This window comes from Quercus suber, unplaced genomic scaffold (assembly GCF_002906115.3).
Source record: "Quercus suber isolate HL8 unplaced genomic scaffold, Cork oak 2.0 scaffold_96, whole genome shotgun sequence".
In the NCBI taxonomy this organism is placed as follows: Eukaryota; Viridiplantae; Streptophyta; class Magnoliopsida; order Fagales; family Fagaceae; genus Quercus; species Quercus suber.
The window spans coordinates 1,019,132-1,039,503 of NW_027069561.1; the positions used below are offsets into that span (position 1 = coordinate 1,019,132).

General features: G+C 33.6%; 2 protein-coding genes across 2 annotated transcripts; both read left to right on the forward strand.

Moving 5' to 3' along the window:
- Window positions 1-3,046: 3,046 nt before the first annotated feature.
- LOC111992650 (probable inactive purple acid phosphatase 27) lies at window positions 3,047-9,224 on the forward strand. The gene is made up of 12 exons (XM_065774678.1): window positions 3,047-3,355; window positions 4,243-4,334; window positions 4,534-4,603; window positions 4,707-4,829; window positions 5,037-5,129; window positions 5,293-5,422; window positions 5,846-5,927; window positions 6,009-6,141; window positions 6,790-6,995; window positions 7,088-7,213; window positions 7,724-8,027; window positions 8,813-9,224. Exons 1-12 carry the CDS (start codon window positions 3,176-3,178, stop codon window positions 9,116-9,118), a joined length of 1,845 nt encoding a protein of 614 aa, XP_065630750.1. The 5' UTR covers window positions 3,047-3,175; the 3' UTR covers window positions 9,119-9,224.
- A 3,039-nt stretch (window positions 9,225-12,263) lies between these two features.
- On the forward strand, window positions 12,264-19,294 carry LOC111992651 (probable inactive purple acid phosphatase 27). The gene is made up of 13 exons (XM_065774679.1): window positions 12,264-12,354; window positions 12,567-12,747; window positions 13,202-13,293; window positions 13,566-13,635; window positions 13,737-13,862; window positions 14,060-14,152; window positions 14,661-14,790; window positions 14,977-15,058; window positions 15,146-15,278; window positions 16,359-16,564; window positions 16,670-16,795; window positions 17,865-18,174; window positions 18,804-19,294. The coding sequence occupies exons 1-13, from the start codon at window positions 12,338-12,340 to the stop codon at window positions 19,107-19,109; spliced, it is 1,872 nt and encodes a 623-aa protein (XP_065630751.1). The 5' UTR covers window positions 12,264-12,337; the 3' UTR covers window positions 19,110-19,294.
- The last annotated feature ends 1,078 nt before the right edge of the window (window positions 19,295-20,372 follow it).

Here is a 20,372-nt window from a genome sequence, read left to right on the forward strand (position 1 = left end):
TTTATACCTTTTCTGCCCCTGCAATTTAAAACGCCATTTACCAGAACGCCCTTAAATGTCTTCTCCTTTCCACAAATGACCCCACTTCAGTGGCTTCTGTGCTCCCTGATTAGAACTCGGACTTAAATTAAATTTTGAAATGGTACGGACTTCTCTCACTTCTATATAATCTTGCTTCTTGTTTTAGTTTTTCAAGACTACACTCCATGTTTGGCTGATAGGAAAACATAGGCAATTATGAGAAAATAAAATTGGATTTTGAATCTTTTGTTTCATGGTTTCTCTTTGGTTGTATTTGTGATAGAATGAGTATTCTTAGCGCTTGAAAAAAAAATTAATTAAGAAAGGTATTTTTAAGGTGTTAGACACAATCAGAAAACAATTGCCTTTAGAGCATGTAATCCAAAGTATTTTTAAGCAAGAAATTTAGAGTTATAATTTTTTTCAATAATTTTTTCATAACATTTGAGTGACAAGTTGTAAACAATACTAATAATAAAAAGTGATATAAGTAATAGACCGAACCCAAATGAGAATCAACAACAATTTAACAATTAGACGGTTGTGAAATTAAAGTGATTTTGATCCATTTAGATGCGTAGAATATACCATCCTCCATCAACACGATTTGAATTAGGTCTCCGTTGACCATAAATTTGCTAATGCTATTTCTCTCTATTAGCTCATAAGCTATAGCCTATAGACTATGGTATATAGAAGTAAAACCAGTACATTAGTCAAACCTTGGATGAGTTTAACCAAGGTGGGGCTACTAGATCCAGGTCCTGCAATACTAGAGAGCCATAAATGTTGACCCAACCCCAGATGAGATTGTCTAAAAGATTAATGCCACGCCTTATTCATGTGGCTGACCTTAAATAGTTTTGCTTTGTTTTGTTTATTTAATAATTAGTCTTGCTTATGTTAAAGGCGTAAATGTACTTTTAGTCCCTACATTTTGACGTTTTTTCATTTTAGTCCCTACATTTTATTTTTCTACTTTTAGTCCCTAAAACCAATTAACGCATTCCATTTTAGTCTTTTCCGTCAGTCAACCGACGGAAATAACTGAGGTGGCAGCCGGAGCAATTAAAATATTATAAAAATGCCACATCACCCATGACACATCAGCATATAAATTTAAAAAATTAATTTATTAATTTTAACAAAATTTATAAACATAAAAACAAAATTTAAAACATAAAAATAAGTCAGAAAATCAAACCAAGAACACAAATTCAAAATTAAACCCATTGAATCAAATTAAACCCAAGAACATTGAATCAAATTAAACACAAGAACATCCATCATCAGCCCACAACACAGATCTATACGAGCAAACCAACATTCCAACAAAAATTAAACATTTCGCACATCATGCTTGATTCTTTAGAGAATCCCAATAGAGCACAAAATAATTACACTGCGAATCTAACAACTGAATCAATAAATGACACCCAAAAAGAAAACCCACCAAGCTGAAACACAAATCAAACCCAATTTTCCTTTTTTTTTTTTTTTTTTTTTTTTTTTTTTTTTTTAAATCCCAGCATCAAAATTCCATGAACTTCATACTCAACACAAGAAGCAAGGCAAGTGGAGTTGGGGCTAATGGCAACAGCGAGCTAACCCACAGCAAACAAAACCCATACCCACAACGAGCAAACCCACGATAGACCCATGGCGAGCAAACCCAAACCCACGGCAAGCAAACCCACAACACACCCACGGCGAGCAAACCCACGCTTGACCCACGGCGAGCAAACGACGAGCACCACTGATCCACGGTGAGCAAACCCACAACTGACCCACGGCTAGCAAACCCACGACTGACCCACGACGAGCAAACAACGAGCACCACTGATCCACGGCGAGTAAACCCACGACTGACCCACGGTGAGCAAACCCACAACCGGCCAAAATCTTAACCCACTACACCCAAATCACAAGACCCACCACTGATCCACAGCCCCTCCAATCCACTGCCAAAAAATCGAGAGAGAGAGTCCAAGAAAGAATAAAGAAGAAAGAAGAGTGAGAGAAGAGGTAATTGATTTTCTGGGTTGTGGGTTGATTGACAGATGTTTTGGGTTTAATTTGATTCAATGGGTTTAATTTTGAGTTTGTGTTCTTGGTTTGATTTTCTGACTTATTTTTATGTTTTAAATTTTGTTTTTATGTTTTTAAATTTTGTTAAAATTAATAAATTAATTTTTTAAATTTATATGCTGATGTGTCATGGGTGATGTGACATTTTTATAATATTTTAATTGCTCCGGCTGCCACCTCAGCTATTTTTGTCGATTGACTGACGGAAAGAACTAAAATGGAACGCGTTAATTGGTTTTAGGGACTAAAAGTGGAAAAAATAAAATGTAGGGACTAAAATGGAAAAACGTAAAAATGTAGGGACTAAAAGTGCATTTACGCCTATGTTAAAAGGTATAGAAAGATAGTCAAACTCTTAAGGAGGAGGAGACCTTTATCAAAATCACCAGCCAAATTATTGCTTCGTTAACCAAACAATTGATGATTTAACAATATGAGTTGTGTAACACTTGTGGACACATTCACCCACCTACATTATGAAACAAAAGGAAGGCATTAGATAAAAATTTTGCTAATCCAAAAGCAAAAATTACTTTTTGAAATGCAATTACTTTTTGAGCAATGTTAGAGACATAAAATTTTTCACAATTTTTTCAGAATAGTTGACATGATCAATTTCGATTGGAATAGCATCACTTTCGTATTCGTTCACACCTGATAATACTTTTGTTATGCATCAATCACAATAATTCATGCTAGCAATTTTGAAAAATATAATACATATCTAACCTTTTTTTTGGGTTACTTTCTGTCTTTGGTCTGAACAAAAGAAAGATAGAACACCAATTTCCTCATCTTTAGTCTGCAGCCACTCAGAAAATTCAACACGCCAATTCATTGAATTCAATCACAATCACAGTCACTCCTTAAGAAAGGGAAGAGCAAGATGACTCTCACATCACATAGACTTGTAGTTCTCCCCAAAAAAAAAAAAAAATTCCCACGCGTCAAAATAAATACATATTAATTTTCTTGGAAGCAACTATACAACAACTAAAGGTTGACAAAATAGAGAAGACTTCATTGTTGAACATTGAGGTTTGGACAGCTTTTGTCACGTAAAACTATGGAGAGCTTTCTGTCCTTGAAAGTTCCCTTGATACTGTTGTTTCTGGTGCATTGTGTTGCAGCTCATGGTAGACATGGAGTTGGTGAACAGCCGCTATCCAAGATTGCCATCCACAGGGCTCTCTATGCGCTTCACGAGAATGCATCCATCAAAGTGGAACCTGTCCTTGGCACCAAGGTGACACTGATGATTTTTTTTTTTTTTTTCCTTTTCATGTTCATTCAATGTGTGTAGTTCTATGAGTTGCTTTGATGGTACTACGATATGAAATTTTGGGTTCTGTAACTTCTGTTGAGTCACATGGAACTTGGAATAAAGAGGTTTACATTTTTTGACTTTATAAAGTTCTTGATTGGTTATTTGAGAAGTGATAGGAAACAGTGGAAGCAACTTTATGAACATTTAAAAAAAAAAAAAAAAATTTGAAAATGGACAAATATTTTACAAAAGAACACTTTTTGGTCTTATCATCTCTGTTTCTCTCCCTACATTTCTCTTTCTTGATTTAAAAATTGAATTGAGGGTAAAATGTTCAAAGGAATGATTATAAAAATCCAATACCATATTAATCTTATCAAAATTGTTTAGATCATTAAATTCGGTTGATATGTTATGTTCATATCATAGTACAAAGCTAAAGTCTTGTGATATTATTACATTTATTCATTATAACTAGTTCCATATATAAACATTTGAACTTGAATCGGTTACATCTGCTGTTTGACTATTAGCTTTCATTTGAGCCTCTTTCTCTTTATAATTAACTTAGAAATAGATCCCACTAGTTTAAAGCATAGGCCTCTCTCCTTGAAGAAGGTATCTTGTGCATCTGGCATTTGCATTTCTCTCTCACATGTAGGTTTGTATGTTCCACTTGTTTTGAGAGATATGATACATATGTTGGACGCATAAGATAATTTTTGTTTTCCCTGGTTTGTCATGAGGGAGTGATGTCTATAGTAACCATATCTATATGAGTAGCTGGATCATATGTTTCCCCAAAGCTACATCCTTGTGTTTTAAAAAGCTGATGTGATGGTGATGTCTGATGGATTTTCATGCAGGGGGAAGATTCTCAGTGGGTAACAGTGGAACTCAAACACCCTGAGCCTTCTCAAGATGATTGGGTTGCAGTTTTTTCTCCTGCAAATTTCAAGTAATGTTTTCATTAATGCCTGCCTCTTTAAGAATTTCCTTGCTGATTTTTTGTACATAGTTTGACTGTTTGGAATCCTTGTTACTTGGGTTATAGAACCATAATCATGCATGTCAATGTTGATGAAGGCATGTATTGTAGGATTTTTTATTATCTGATTATGAGCTTGTGGATTGAATAAGTCATTCTATTATTGCAGCTCATCTTCCTGCCCAGATGATGATGAGCCAAGACAACAGGCTCCATATATATGCTCAGCTCCAATAAAGGTATGTATTATTGCAGTATGGATTATGCTGAACTCAAATAAATTATGAACCATTTGAATTTAACTCATCAAACGAATTTCATTATAACTGTTTTCATTTTCAGTACAAGTTTGCCAATGATTCCAGTGCTGGGTATACAACGACAGGGAAGGCAACTTTAAAATTTCAATTAATTAATCAGCGGGCGGATTTCTCATTTGCATTATTCTCAGGTGGTTTATCAAATGTAAGTCCTTGACTTCCTGTTATTTGTTGCTTTGTCATCAATTTTATTCTTACTGTTCAAAGCTTCACATGGTGATAATTACTTCTTACAAGTTGTTTGTGTTGTCCTGGCGCAATTACTTCATTTCTTTTAATTCTCAAGCCTAAATGATTCATAAAAACCAAGGATACTTCAAGTGTAGACTAAGTTTGTATTGCTGTATTGCAGCCAAAACTGTTGGCAGTTTCAAATATCATAACTTTTGCTAATCCAAAAGCACCTCTTTATCCTCGCCTCTCTCAAGGAAAGTCTTGGAATGAAGTAAGTTCAAATTATGGTTTTTTTCCCCCTTTTTACTTTTCATGGACATCTGGATATTACTTCCTCCTAGCTAAATTATTGAACACTAATCCAAATAATAACAATTGGAACCTGGACAAGAGGCTATAACATGCCAGTAACACATCATTTTGTTGTTATGCAGATGACAGTAACCTGGACAAGCGGCTATAACATAAATGAGGCTGTGCCTTTTGTTGAGTGGGGTCTTAAGGGAGAATCTCAAACTCAATCTCCTGCTGGAACGTTGACCTTTTCTCGAAATGCAATGTGTGGTATGATCTATTTCCTCCTCTAATTATGTTACTGTGATGATTGTGATCATCAACATAATCCATTGTTCTAGAGAAAAGCTTTAATTCTTCACCTTTCTTGATTATTTTCTTTCAAATGAAAAACCAGTTCCCCTAGCAAGCTTTTGTAGGGCATCATATTGAAAATCCTTCCATGCTATGACTTTATATGTCACAGTTGTGGCTTGATTGTGCTCCTATTTCCATCCTTAAGCAATTGTTAAATTGTCAATGCCCCAGTTATCTAAAGGAAACTTTGGTGATTCCCTGAATGAGTTTAATTGACCTTGGCATTATCTACTTCTTTAACTTGTTCAGTGATCTGTTATTGACAGTTTTGACTGAGCATAATATTAAGGAGAGAGATAACATCATACTAACAAAGTTGATATTTTCTTTCTGCAGGTGCACCAGCAAGGACAGTTGGTTGGCGTGATCCTGGTTTCATTCATACAAGTTTCTTAAAGGAATTGTGGCCAAACACACCGTAAACACCTTAACTAACAAACTATTTCATGAAGTGCTTAGATAATTCTTATTAAGATTCTGATGATTATTTTTTATTCAGGTACACATACAAGCTTGGTCATAGGCTATTTAATGGTTCATTTATCTGGAGCAAGTCTTATTATTTCAAATCATCTCCATATCCAGGGGAGGACTCATTACAGCGTGTTGTAATATTCGGTGACATGGGAAAGGTAATATTAAGAAAAATGAGTTGTAGAAAGTATTATCAGTGAGTAATGAGCTCCCCTCTTCTACTAAAGTTTAATTCTTGTTCCAAATTCTCTTGATACTTCTAGTGAAAGTTAATAAATTATATTCTATCCTCCAGATTTCTAAACTTATTCCATATGAATGGTGAAAAAACATGCATCAAGTGACATCTTCCTTACTATGCCTAGTAAATCAACTAAAAACAATAATGAGTTAAACTAAAATAACAGTCATTATTTATAGCATTCGGTGAGTGTATAATCTCTAATTGCAAACAGAGAATAACAATTTCTTGCCCTATGCAATCAGAAAACATGAAATCCTGGTAATTGTTAATCAGATATGCACTATAGCTGCTCCTCTAAATCTCTTCTTACTAGCGGTTCCTTTTCCTTTGGTTCAATAGATCTTCAAAACATTCATGGTTTTTGTTTTGTTTCTCATATTGTAAAGAGTATTCTCTCTTGTAACTATCAAGTATTCACAACATAGAGAATGTTGAATGGACTATAAAGGCAGTTCACATCATTAAAAGTGTGGTCCTATGAACTTATAGCTAGTTAGGTAAGCATTACACTCTTTTCCACTTGTAAGCAAGGAGATTAAAATTTTTGTGTCACATGTTTCAGGCTGAACGTGATGGTTCAAATGAGTACAGTAATTATCAGCCAGGGTCACTCAATACCACAGATCAACTCGTCAATGACTTAAATAACATTGACATAGTTTTTCACATTGGAGATCTCCCATATGCAAATGGATACATCTCACAGTGGGATCAGTTCACTTCACAGGTCGAGCCCATTGCATCAGCTGTACCATATATGATTGGAAGGTTCGCATGCCTGCAATGTTCTTTCCTTTGCATGTATAATACTGTTATAAGTTTGGACCATCTTTTTGAATTTACATTTTGTACTCCTACAGTGGCAATCATGAACGTGATGTACCAGGGACAGGATCCTTCTATGACACTAATGATTCAGGTGGTGAATGTGGTGTTCTTGCAGAGACCATGTTTTATGTTCCTGCTGAGAACAGAGCTAAGTTTTGGTAAGTAGTTTGAACTCTTCTAATAGTTATTAAGTTTTAGTAAGTAATATGAACTCTCTCTTAGTTTTAATGGGTGAAATTTGGAGAAATATTTTAGAAAGAATAAATATGAGTCAACTATCAAACTTAAATTAGCTTAAAATTCTACAAAAAGAACTTAGAGGTACGGTATCTGGGCAGAAGAAATGGCATGGAAAATGACCACAAGAATTGTTAAGGTGTACCAAACAATGAGCAAGTAGGTTGTCTAGTTCTAGTTAATCAGGACATGGCATTATGACATACATTTACATATGGCATGTGAGTCTATCCAACATAACAAACCAAGTTCCTTGATAGTTAATCACCTCAAGCCTTGTAATTGATATCAGAAAATTCATGGAGAAAGTGAAACTACCTTTTTTAAGTGCCAGTTTTTATAAGCTTTTTATGTACTACACTGAGCTTGCAATGTGAAACATCAATGTCTCCAAACATCCCTTTGAAAATCTTGTTGACTGGTCTTTACAGGTATTCAACTGATTATGGCATGTTCCACTTCTGCATAGCTGATAGCGAACATGATTGGAGGGAGGGTTCTGAGCAGTACAAGTTCATTGAAAAATGTCTCGCATCAGCTGATAGGCAGAAACAGCCATGGTTGATCTTTGCTGCTCATCGAGTTCTAGGTTATTCCTCCTCATATTGGGAGGATGGCTCATATGGGGAGCCCATGGGAAGGGAAAGTTTGCAAAAGCTCTGGCAGAAGTACAAAGTGGACATTGTATTCTTTGGCCACATCCATAACTATGAGAGAACATGCCCCATTTACCAGGTATGGACAAGATTAATGTAGGCGCATTATCCTTTCCATCAAGTCTTTGAGGATTAATATCAACATTATACAACTGCATGAACTTCACACCATACTTTAAGGCTGTGAATGGCAATAATGTGTTCCTTAACCGCTTCCAAAGGAAAGTCCTGAGAACATTTGGACCCTAAGCTGGTAGTAAAGAGCTACTCCTTAGGCTTAGAGTTAGTAATAATATTTGGTATTTTGTGTGCTGTGCATAGGTTTTCAAAGCAACCATACATTTCGGTACCATCTGATCTAGATATTAATGATAGTGATATTATGGTTTTGAAGACTATGTAAGTACACCAATAAGTTTGGGAAATTCTTTGGAGCTTTTTCATCCTTTTCTTTTGGTGGAAAAATAATGTTAGGAAAATGCTCAGGTTTGGTGCTTCTCACAATTGGTAACATAGCTTTTGCTTAAAAATCCTGTGTTTGCAGGACAAGTAACCTAGTTCTACTAGGATCAGAAAAGGGTTAGGCTAGGTTCCCTGTAAATACTTTCTCTGATGTTTAGTATTGTACTATGAATATCAAATAAATTTGATTTCTTTTACCAGAGATTGCTCTATTTTTCAAACTGAAATTATCTATATTTTTAGTTTTGTTTTAAATATTGCCTAATGCTTAACTCTATTACAGAACAAGTTCTTGATAACCTTTCAAGCCATATCTGTTGTACTTGCTCCAATTGTCACACCAATTTTTGATAACTTGGCTAATATTCTGAGATGCTTAATTTTTATATGCGTCTGATGCAGAATCAGTGCGTGAATACAGAAAGATCTCACTACTCAGGTACCGTGAATGGAACAATCAATATAGTTGTTGGAGGAGGAGGAAGCCACTTATCTGATTTTGGGCCAGTGCAGACTAGTTGGAGTCTTTTCAGAGATTCTAACTACGGTTTTGGTAAACTGACTGCATTCAACCACTCATCCCTTCTTTTTGAGTACAAAAGGAGCAGTGATGGAAAGGTATATGATTCCTTCACCATTTCAAGAGACTACAGGGATGTGTTGGCCTGCGTACATGATGGCTGTGAACCAACCACATTAGCTACATGAGTTAATATAATTCAGCATTGTACTTGAAAATAAAATGGTCCTCCATTATCAATGCAGTTTTGATGTTACTTCTACATAATAAACAGGAAGTTATGAACTTCAGTTATGAGTTTATGTTATTCACCCTTGCTTCTCTTTGACATGGAAATTTGAAGTTTACATGCTAGACCTAGACTAGGAATAGGATGGAGAGGTCCAAATCATAGTTAAGATTTTACCTCTCATATCTAATAGTGTTCTTCGCAAAAAAAAAAAAAAAAAAAAAACCCATTATCAATTCCTTAATGCATAGGTGTTGTTAAGCCTTAAGGGATGTTTGACAAATCACACAATTGATTATTTCAATACGAGCTAAACGGAAAAAAAAAAAAAAGTTCTTTTTTTGCTGAGAAAAAAAAACAAAAAACTAGTTCTATTGTTTACTTAAAAACTATTATGTATAAATAAATCAAACTATATTAATGATTTTTTAAAACGAAATATATTAATTAATAATAATAATAATAATTAGTGGGTCACTTGAGACTTTAAAAAAGCTTTCCTTAAAATAAATTAACTTTTTCCGTATGTCACATGACAATATATATATATATATATATAATAAAAAGATATATAATATATTTATGGTATATTTTAAATTACTAGAACTTTTTGTAACAGAATATTAGTTGAGGTAAATTTAAAAACTTATTGAAACATTTTTTTTTTTGGGAAACAAAAAATTTATTGAAACTTAGGTATAGAGTTTTGTTTTTGTTTTCAAAAAAATTTGAAAACAATTTTAAAAAAATTTGAAAACAATTTTCAAAAAATTGAAATTGAAATTAGTTTTTAGATAATAATTTTTATATTATATGTGTTTAGCTTCCACTTTTAAGAACAATTTTCAAAATACTAAAAAAAAAATTAACTGGGAGATCATTTCTATTTTGAATTTTTTTAATAAAAAAATTTACAAAAAATAATGTGTAAAATATGGAAATTACTTTTTTTTGTGTGTGGATAATGATAAAGGAATATAGCTTATGTATCTTTTTTTTTTTTTTTTTTTTTTTTTTTTTTTATAATAATGATGAGTTTCAAATTTGAAGTGTCAGATTTTTTTTTTTTTTTTTTATGTGATAAAGAATATGGAGATTACTTTTTTGTGTGGATAATGATAAGGGAAATAAAGTTTATGCACATTTTTTTTTTTTATAATGATAAGTCTCAAATTTGATAATATATATATATATATATATATATATTTGTGATAAAGAATCTAGATTTTTTTTTCTTTTTTTTGGGATAATGATAAGGGAATAGAGCTTATGTACCTTTTATTTTTATAATGATAAGTTTGATTTTTTTTTTTTGGTGATAAAGATGAGCTTCTTAATTTAAGGGACAAAAGAGTTTGCACAAATATGTGGGCTCTACTGTTTTTAATTTATTTACAATTATGCCATTAAAAAGATTTTCTATATATTGAAAACATCCTCTCAACCGATTTCAAAATCATATTCTAAATAAGAAAAATATAATACATTTTTCATAAAATAGTATCTAGAAAATATCAGCCAAACAATAGATTCAAGTGTGAGACTCACAACTTTATGAATTGCAAAACAAAAAATTATATTTAAATACTCTTATCAAACAAGCTCTTACAAATTTATTGAAATTTTAGGTAAAAGAGTTTTACATAGAGTAAATTTTTCGTAATAAAGTTTAATTTAAAGTAATTTTTTTTTAAATAATTAATGAATTGTAGACACTTGTAGTAGAGAGAAAATAAACCAGTTAATCATTAAGACTTTTAAAATTCAATTATTTTATTTTATTTTATATATATATATATATATATGCATAATTTTGCACCCATCCAAAGATGCTCTTAAAGTCAAAGATAGAATAAAATGGTAAAATAAAATCAAACTAATCAATTTTTGAATGCTATTTTTTTTTTCTAAATTAAAATGTCAACTGTAGGGGGAAAAGCCCAAAGCTACTCAATGGGCCTGGAACCCACTGATTAAGGGCCATGGTGTCTCCGAGAGTTTATAGATGATTCGGGCAGCCCACCTAAAGCAGGAAGCCCTGAAGCAGAGGGGGAGTGTCGTCTGAGGAGACCACCATTTGTCCGAGGATGTCTTTCTCCTCGGCTATGATGAGCTTTGATCAAACGAATGTGTGAAAAGTCCGACTAACCTCCCTAACGATCCCAACGGTGATGATGGACTCTGGGTGGATTCGGAAATGATCAGAACTAGAAAATATCTGAAGGAAATGCTGGTACCACCGCATTTAATACGCTGCAACAGCTTTTCTGGCCGCATTTATGTGGAGAAGACCCCTAAACAGTGCAACCTCAGCTATCGGCACTCACAAAGAATTAAAGTAGACACACGACATGACATGCACTCGAGTGGACGTGTGGATGAAGAACAAGTGAACGATGGAAATTATAGGAAGGGATGCTATATAAAGAAGAAGGGTACCTGATAATAGGGGGGAAAAAGAGAGAAAGAGGGAGAGAGAAAAACTTTACTGTAGCTCTGAGCGTTGTAATCGCTGTTTATTCAATAAAACACCTTTTCGGACATTCATTCATGGAGTTATCCGACCTTTAGTTCACGTTATCATTGTTGCACGTGACCCAGCTGACCGTTCTGTGCTTCATAACCAGCCCAGCTCTTTCGCCCACTCTTTACAAATTCATTGTTCTGGGTTCGTTGAGCCCGCAACCCATATCCTTTGGGCTTGGGTGACAAAAACTGACCCTACATCAACTATAATATGATAATAAATATATTAATTAAAATCATAATGGTATAATAAATAAAAATCTTATTATATTAATATGACAATGAATATATATATTTTTAGAAAGTTTCATTAGCTTGTGTGTTCGCTTTTGAAAATAACTCTTTTATTATCCAAACAAAACACTAATCAGTTTTTGTTATAGGCACATATTAAATTTTAGATTTTTTATTTATTTGGAACATCAAATCTCTTATTCAATCAATATTTTATCCGTTAAGTTAACTAGAATGTAGTAATATTACTCTATATATATATATAAATTTAATTTTGTTTATTATTTGTTGACATTATTCTTTTCCTTTGTGTGTTTTTTTTTTTTTTTTTAATAGTACAGACTTCCGATCTATACAAAACCTGCGATTGGAGACGTTCGAAAGTCTGAGACTCTAAAGTCCAGAGAGTTTGAAAGATATGAAACTACAGAGAAAGTACGCTATCATAAGCAGACTTTATCTGTTTTCCCGTATCTTTATCAAAACAGACCCACGAAGACGAAGTCCACTTAGATTAGATTATTCTGGGAATCTCAATAGCATAAAATCTAAACGCTAACTCTTTCTGCCTATTTATACAAATCCCACACACCTATATATATATATATATATAGAAAATCACACATTTTGCAGTTTTTGTTTTGCAGAGAAAAAAAAATGGAGAAAAGTTTATTGCTTTTGGTGTTATTGAGCTTGTTGGGCTTGGCTTTGGCTCACACTAATGGTTTTGGAGAGCAGCCATTGTCAAAGATTGCTATTCACAGAACCACTCTTGCTCTCGACAACAATGCCTCCGTTATTGTCAGCCCTTCTCTTGTTGGCTTAAAGGTACAGTTTTTTTTTCATACACTATGCTAAAGTTTAAGTATCAACATTCTGCTGTATTGTGCTTTCAATTGTGTGTTATAGTTGTGTGGATCGTTTACTTTTTTGGTGTGTGTCAAATTTATTAACCATTAAGCATTGGAATCTGATTGATTGATGTGTAACCAGCAATCATGGAGTGTCAAATTTTGTGACCTGCTATTTTTGGCACCCCATTTACCCCATGATTAAAAGGTTGCAAATTTGAAGTGGTTTGGTGTATATTGTAATGTTCCATCTATTATCTTATTTGTTGGTTGTATCTTTATAAGTTGACTAAGGACTATAGTATTGGTTTTTGAATCTATTTGTAATATAAGAATTTGGATACTGTATTTGGATTTTTGTGATCATGGTAGTTTACCATTTTGTGTGAGGTGCTAAGCTTGTGATGTGTTTCTGATTTATATGATTACAGGGTGAGGATACTGAATGGGTAACTGTGGACCTCGTTAGCCCCAATCCGTCCTCGGATGATTGGATTGGAGTTTTTTCTCCTGCAAAATTCAAGTAATGTGCATCCTTGTTGATATGGATTATTTATTCGTTATTATTATTATTATTATTATTTTTTAAAGGTGAACGTTTTATAATGGTATAACAGAATATGACTTACCACTTCTGTTTTTTCAACAAGAGAAATTTTCATTCCTTAATTTTCTTTGCAACTACAGATGTAAAAAAAAAAGAAAAAGAAGAAGCTACTTATTACTACATAAATAGGAAATTGTGCATGATATATTGTTTCAGAAATTGTAATTTGTTTCAATTTTATACTGCAGCTCATCAACCTGTCCACCTGAAAATGACCCAAAACAACAGACTCCTTATATATGTTCATCCCCGATAAAGGTTTGTATGATGTAATTATTATAATATTAAGATCACAATGACTTGTTACACAATTTCGTTTATACTTCTCTGACCTATGTACATTCAATTTGTTGTTCCAGTATATGTTTGCAAACCACGAATCCAATTCACAATATGCAAGTACAGGCAAAGCTTCTTTGAGGTTCCAGTTGATCAATCAGCGTGCAGATTTCTCCTTTGCTTTATTTTCAGGCGGTTTGGCAAATGTGTGTTCGTGATTCTTTGTTCTGTTCATATGCTTTATAGATATTCCAATCATTTTTTTTTGTTTCAAACTTACTTGTAACATACATTTTTCTAAAGGGTTTATAGATCCTATATATTGTACTACTACTATTTAACTTAATAATGTAGATTATTCTACCATCTAGACTAATTGTAATTACATAACTGAGTATTGCAGCCAAAACTGGTGGCAGTTTCAAATTTCATATCATTTGACAATCCTAAAGCACCACTATATCCACGCCTTGCTCAGGGAAAGTCTTGGAATGAGGTAAGTTTATCTTAATTTATGGTTCCTTGTGAAATCTTCTCTTGGACATTTGATTATGGGTTCCTAAGCTATGTATTTGTCAAAATTAAATCTACTGGTTTTAGTATTTTTTCAACAAATACTAATTAAGTTCAAAAGGACATTGATTTATTTATTTTTATTGGTAATAAACATGTGGCTGATGGATCTTGAATCCTGACCTCACCTTGCACCTTGCTCTCACAAGATGAGGTGCTGTTTGAGCTAGAGCTCATTGGCAAAGGGACATTGATCATGGGTTCCTCAGCAATATAGTTGATACTAGTTTTAAGATAATAATTTCCTATCACAGTTCCCACTGAATATGTTTTCTCCTCTTATTCTTGAAAACTTTCCTCGGTTAATTGTAAATCTTTAGATGCTTGATGGTAGTACGTTTAACTATAATCCTGAAAAGTTGTGTTTTGTTGTGACATGTGCACTTATGCGTGCTTTTTTTATTTTTTATTTTTTTATATATTTTATGCAGATGACAGTTACCTGGACAAGTGGCTATGACATAAATGAAGCAGTTCCAATTGTTGAGTGGGGTCGGCAAGGAGAAACTCAGAGTCGATCCCCAGCTGCTACATTGACATTTGATCGAACCAGCTTGTGTGGTATGAATCTTTTCATTTATATCATGATTGCATCATGCTGCCAATTTGCAATTTCTTGATTTTTGATAGATTTTGAGCTCTGTGGAGCACAAAATCTTATCAACCCAGACTTCTTTTTATCATGAAAGTTCTATAAATGCAGTATGTATGCCTGTTGCATAAGGATATTTCCTTGCTACCTTGCAGGTTCACCTGCACGGACGGTTGGCTGGCGTGATCCTGGTTTCATACACACAGGTTTCTTAAAGAACTTGTGGCCAAACTCTGTGTAGGCATTTCAGGATTCCTTTGATGTGAAAGTATTACGACAGGTTGACTTTATCTGTTCTAAACATTGTTATGATGTTATTTTCAGGTACACTTACAGGGTTGGCCATCTCTTATTTAAAGGTTCATATATCTGGGGCAAAAACTATTCTTTCAAATCATCCCCCTATCCTGGACAAAACTCATTACAGCGTGTCGTAATATTTGGTGACATGGGGAAGGTTGTATTCCTTATTGACTAAAAGAAACTTATAACAATATGGCAAAAAAGAAAAGAAAAAAGTAGTTATCTTTCTGAAGGAGAAATTCTTTGTTACCTAACCAAGTATTGCGTTAGAATATCTTTTAATTATAACATTAATGACAGCTTGGGTTCCCACATACAATATAGAATTGATGAGATGTGACATTAAAGTGTGATTTTGACCAAACAGAATGATTAGATCATTCCTTACTGCCTTCAAATTCTCTATGTTTCTATTGTCTTCATATCATAGCCCATATCCTAATTCATAAACTTTTAACGCTGTTGGCCAATATCCTGGAGATAACCAGACTGGAAGAATTTTACTATCATCTAGATTTTCAGATATTTGATAACTGAAATGCAATGGTCATGCTACTTCTCTGCATATACCATTTGTGTCCATCCATCTGGTATTGTTGCCTTGATCCTTGCTCTAAAGAGGGTTTATTTGATTTGAAAGTCAGTAACTTTTTAGGGTATGCTTCGTGTTCCTCTTGGTCAAATGGCTTTTCCACCTGTGAGTACCACAACTGTGTATAGTATAAGGCATTATGAATGCTACTGGTTTGCCAAACTCACACAGAGGTATCATTTCATGCTTTTGTTTCAATGATAAGAGATACACTTAAGTCCGATTCAAAGTTTTCTTTTCATGAGGCTAGTGGTGAATGGTTAAAGTTAGTTAAATCTATTAATATATCTAAAGATTTGATTAAGGAAAAAATGTTATATATCTATGACTCATACCACATTTTATACTTATAATGCAAATGAGCACCCAGTAATTAATTGGCACCACTTGAAAATCTATATTTGGAAATAGGAGGATAAGACCGTGAACTACTTCATTTTCTGGTTGTTGAACTATAACAGAATTGCATTCAGTTAGGTTTCTTGAGACTCTTTCTAAAGATTCAAGGCTCAAATGCAAGACTTTCCCATACATTTTTTGTTTGTGTTGTGTTGTGTTTGTTGTTGAAATAAGAATCTGATTCAATTGAGTTTCATAATTGACACATGTAAAATAATCAACATTTCTTTGTGTGTCCTTCAGGCAGAGCGTGATGGCTCAAATGAGTATAGTAATTATCAACCAGGATCACTAAACACAACTGACCAACTTGTCAATGACTTAAATGACATTGACATAGTGTTCCATATTGGAGACATAACTTATGCCAATGGATACATCTCCCAATGGGACCAATTCACTTCACAGGTGGAGCCCATTGCATCAAAAGTTCCATATATGATTGCAAGGTTTGTGCAATTGTTGAGTACTTTTATCCATCTGAATGTAGATTTCACTTTTAGATTTTACTTTATGAAACTGATTGAAGAATCTTCTTTTGATTTCTCCTGCAGTGGTAATCATGAGCGCGATTGGCCAAATACTGGATCATTCTATGACAAGACGGATTCAGGTGGGGAATGCGGTGTGCTAGCTGAGACCATGTTCTATGTTCCTGCAGAGAACAGAGCTAAGTTTTGGTAAATTCCATGTGTTCTTAATATTTATTTGAAGCATTTATAGTCTCAAAATAGTGGATTGGGCTCAAAGATGCATATACAATCAAATGAACCTCCCTATAAAGTTGTAAAGATAAGCCTCCTTTTGAACTAGCGGCACATACAAGAGCCAACCTACATATGATGGCTTGTGACAAGAACAAGCTACTCCTCCCTAAACGCCTGGGCATTGCCCTTAGGCACCAAGTGAGCTTTGGTCCCTCAATGGCAGAGTCAGTATGTTATGGGCCTTATGGCACGCACCCCATGGCAGCTAACTCTTTGTTTCCTTAGGTTTGAGATTGCATTAATAGAAAGAATGTTGCAACCATTTAGGATAACAATTTAAGTATCCAAGCTATATACTCAACTACTCCTGCAATAAAAATCAACGATACAATGATAGATGGTCTACTCTTGAACTCTCATCTAATAACATCCAAGAAATTAAAGAACTGTCAAACTTAGTTTATTCTCTTTACAAGAAGCTCACGTCCCTTAAATGTTGTCTTATTTTTTCCTTCCAAATAATTCACATAAGACATGATGGAACCGCATTCCAAACTTTATTCTGGAATGGTTTTTGTTTCCTTTTCCAAGTTTGAAGCATATCATACACCAATCTCAGCATCAGCCATCTCTCCAAATACCACAAATGCAAAAGTCTATAGCTCCATAGCATTTTTACACATACAACACCAATCCACAATTAACATCCTTCATCTAACAAGACTATTTATTATTAGAATTCTCCCTAAAACCACAGTCCAAAGAAATTTGTTAAGGGGCATGGCAAATAATAAATTGTTTATTTTCATAGTAGTACATTTTCAACCTTGATTTATTTATTTATTTTTAATTAATATATCCTATGAATCTGGAGGCACTTTTGTGTTTGGATATACTGATTAAAATGGAATCTTATCCTTATCAGATGTGATCGAACAAATCAGTTTGGTCAATTGTTTTCAGCATTGCCTTCTTTGCTGTCAGTTCCTTTTATTTTAAGCTGTTCTGTCCAATTCTTAAATAAAGTCTATGAATGCACAAGGTACTCCACAAACTATGGCATGTTTCACTTCTGTATTGCCGACACTGAGCATGATTGGAGGGAGGGAACAGAACAGTACAAATTCATTGAACATTGCCTTGCTTCGGTGGATAGACAGAAACAACCATGGTTAATCTTTGCTGCTCATCGTGTCCTTGGGTATTCCTCTGACTATTATTATGGCCTGGAGGGTGCATTTGAAGAGCCCATGGGAAGGGAAAGCTTGCAAAAGCTTTGGCAGAAGTACAAGGTGGACCTTGCATTTTATGGCCATGTCCATAACTATGAAAGGTCATGCCCTATTTACCAGGTAATGACAATGCCAAGATTATGTAGGTTATATCAAGTTCATGCAAACAAGCTTGATGATATATGAATCCATGCATGTACTCATATTTGAAAGTAGAAGTCATTAATTTCACCGAATGATAGAAATTATGCCACTCATAGCACATTATCATTAAAGTGCTTAATCACTGGCTAAGCAGGGCTATTGAAAAATTTGATTTCCATTCAAAGATTGAAAGTCATTAATTCCACTAAGTTATAGAAAATGTGCTACTCACAGCATATTATCAATTTATCATTAAAGTGCTTAATCATGGTTGTAGCGGGGCTGTTGAAATTTAGTTTCCATTCAAAGATTGAATCCACTAAACTATATAGGGAATCTCCCCAAAAAGAGGCTGAACCAGCATGAACCCCTCCTTTAAAAAAAAAAAGAGAAACTATTCTTGTTACCATATTTCAATAACATGCAGCAATATAACATTTTCTGTAAGCAACTCCTGGGGTAGGTGGCTTTGCTTATTTGGTAAGCCAACTCTTGGTTTAGCTTTAATGTCCTCCTCATATGAATCCGTCACAATGCTATACTGAGTTTCAGATCACTTCCATTTCCTTCCTCTAATGTGTTATTGTTAATTTGCTGGTGTGTAGAATCAATGCGTGAAGTCAGGAAGGTCTCATTACTCGGGTCCTGTGGATGGAACAATCCATGTTGTTGTTGGAGGTGGGGGTAGCCACTTATCAACGTTCAGTGGAGTGACACCTAGATGGAGCCTTTACAGAGATTATGATTATGGGTTTGTCAAACTGACAGCATTCAATCACTCCTCTCTCCTCTTTGAGTATAAGAAAAGCAGTGATGGAAAGGTATATGATTCCTTCACAATAGCAAGGGAGTACAAAGATGTCCTAGCTTGTGTGCATGATAGTTGTGCACCAACCACTTTAGCATCTTAAAAACTTAGAATTCTTTTTAGGATACACTTAGATTTTTCAGCATTGTAAACTATTCTGAAAAGAATAAGGTTGCATTATTTAGTTATTTATCCTCCATCTAGTTGCATTATTTTTCTTGGTAATATATTTTGTTTTGATATTCAAACAATATTTTTGATAATAAAGTGGGGTTTGAAAGGAAGTCATTCTACTGTGTTATTATTATTAGTTCTATAATATTTATATTTTGAGGTATAACATTTGGGATGTTTTCTACACTTCTACACAGTCCAATGGTTTAGCCCATGGGCTTGGTGTCTGGACTGCTTTGGACGTTTTTGATGGGCTCAATTTCATCTATATTAAATCCTAACTTGGGTTTTTTCTTCTTGGTAGTAGAAGGAAAATGACTAATGCGCACAAGCTATTGCATACAAAGTTGTGTGCAATAGTTTTTTTAAACTGAAATCGTGACTTGAAATAATTTTGTGTGTAACCGACAGTCTGTAATAGACATTACTCATAGTAGAATTAATAAAGATTTGGTGTAGCAATCTCAAGACTCAAATCATAGCTTGATTACAAAATATTCACATGCGCATCATAGGAGATGATGACATTGACAATGGAAATGAACATTTGGAAGTAATTCTGTCCCTTTGCTTGTTTTTCGTGGATCCCCACCCAAATTACGATTTCTTCATTTGATAGTGCTCGAAAGAAACAAAAGACTGTTTATTTCATAGTTGTTGATATTTCACTTTCAAATGGCCCACTATTGATATTTTTTTTTTAAACACTAATCACATCATGCAATTTCAACGGTTTGTAATTTTTTTTTTTAATTTATAGAAATTGGCATTAGAAATCTTATAATTTAGAGGTGTAACGAATTAAGCCCTATGGTTTCAAAAGTAACAAATTAGATATTGAAATTTTTTAAAAATTACAAATTAATTTGTGAGATTTAAAAAAGCAACAAATTAAATCTCAAAATATTTGTGTGGAATGGTATTGTACTTAAGGTTTAATAAATTATTTTTCAAAATTTTAAAATTTTAATTTAATTAATTTTCAAACTATAAAATTTAATTTGTTACATCTCTTAAATGATAGGGTTTAATATATATTATTACTTTAATGAAAAAACAAATTGAAAATAGCATGGGGAACTTTGAAACGGGACACATTTTAATTGTTGAACTTTTACCTTTCTTATCTTTGAAAGGATATTATTTATTTCATAGTTACAGAAACTATATATAAAGTACAAATTCATTGAAC

What these genes read in the sequence shown, in the direction of transcription:
- LOC111992650 (XM_065774678.1), top strand. Translation starts at nt 3,176, where the DNA reads ATGGAGAGCTTTCTGTCCTTGAAAGTTCCCTTGATACTGTTGTTTCTG. An exon ending in AAGGAAAGTCTTGGAATGAA is followed by an intron (nt 5,130 to 5,292) that starts GTAAGTTCAAAT and finishes GTTGTTATGCAG; the next exon opens with ATGACAGTAACCTGGACAAG. An exon ending in GAGAACAGAGCTAAGTTTTG is followed by an intron (nt 7,214 to 7,723) that starts GTAAGTAGTTTG and finishes TGGTCTTTACAG; the next exon opens with GTATTCAACTGATTATGGCA.
- LOC111992651 (XM_065774679.1), top strand. An exon ending in AGGGAAAGTCTTGGAATGAG is followed by an intron (nt 14,153 to 14,660) that starts GTAAGTTTATCT and finishes TATTTTATGCAG; the next exon opens with ATGACAGTTACCTGGACAAG. An exon ending in GAGAACAGAGCTAAGTTTTG is followed by an intron (nt 16,796 to 17,864) that starts GTAAATTCCATG and finishes TGAATGCACAAG; the next exon opens with GTACTCCACAAACTATGGCA.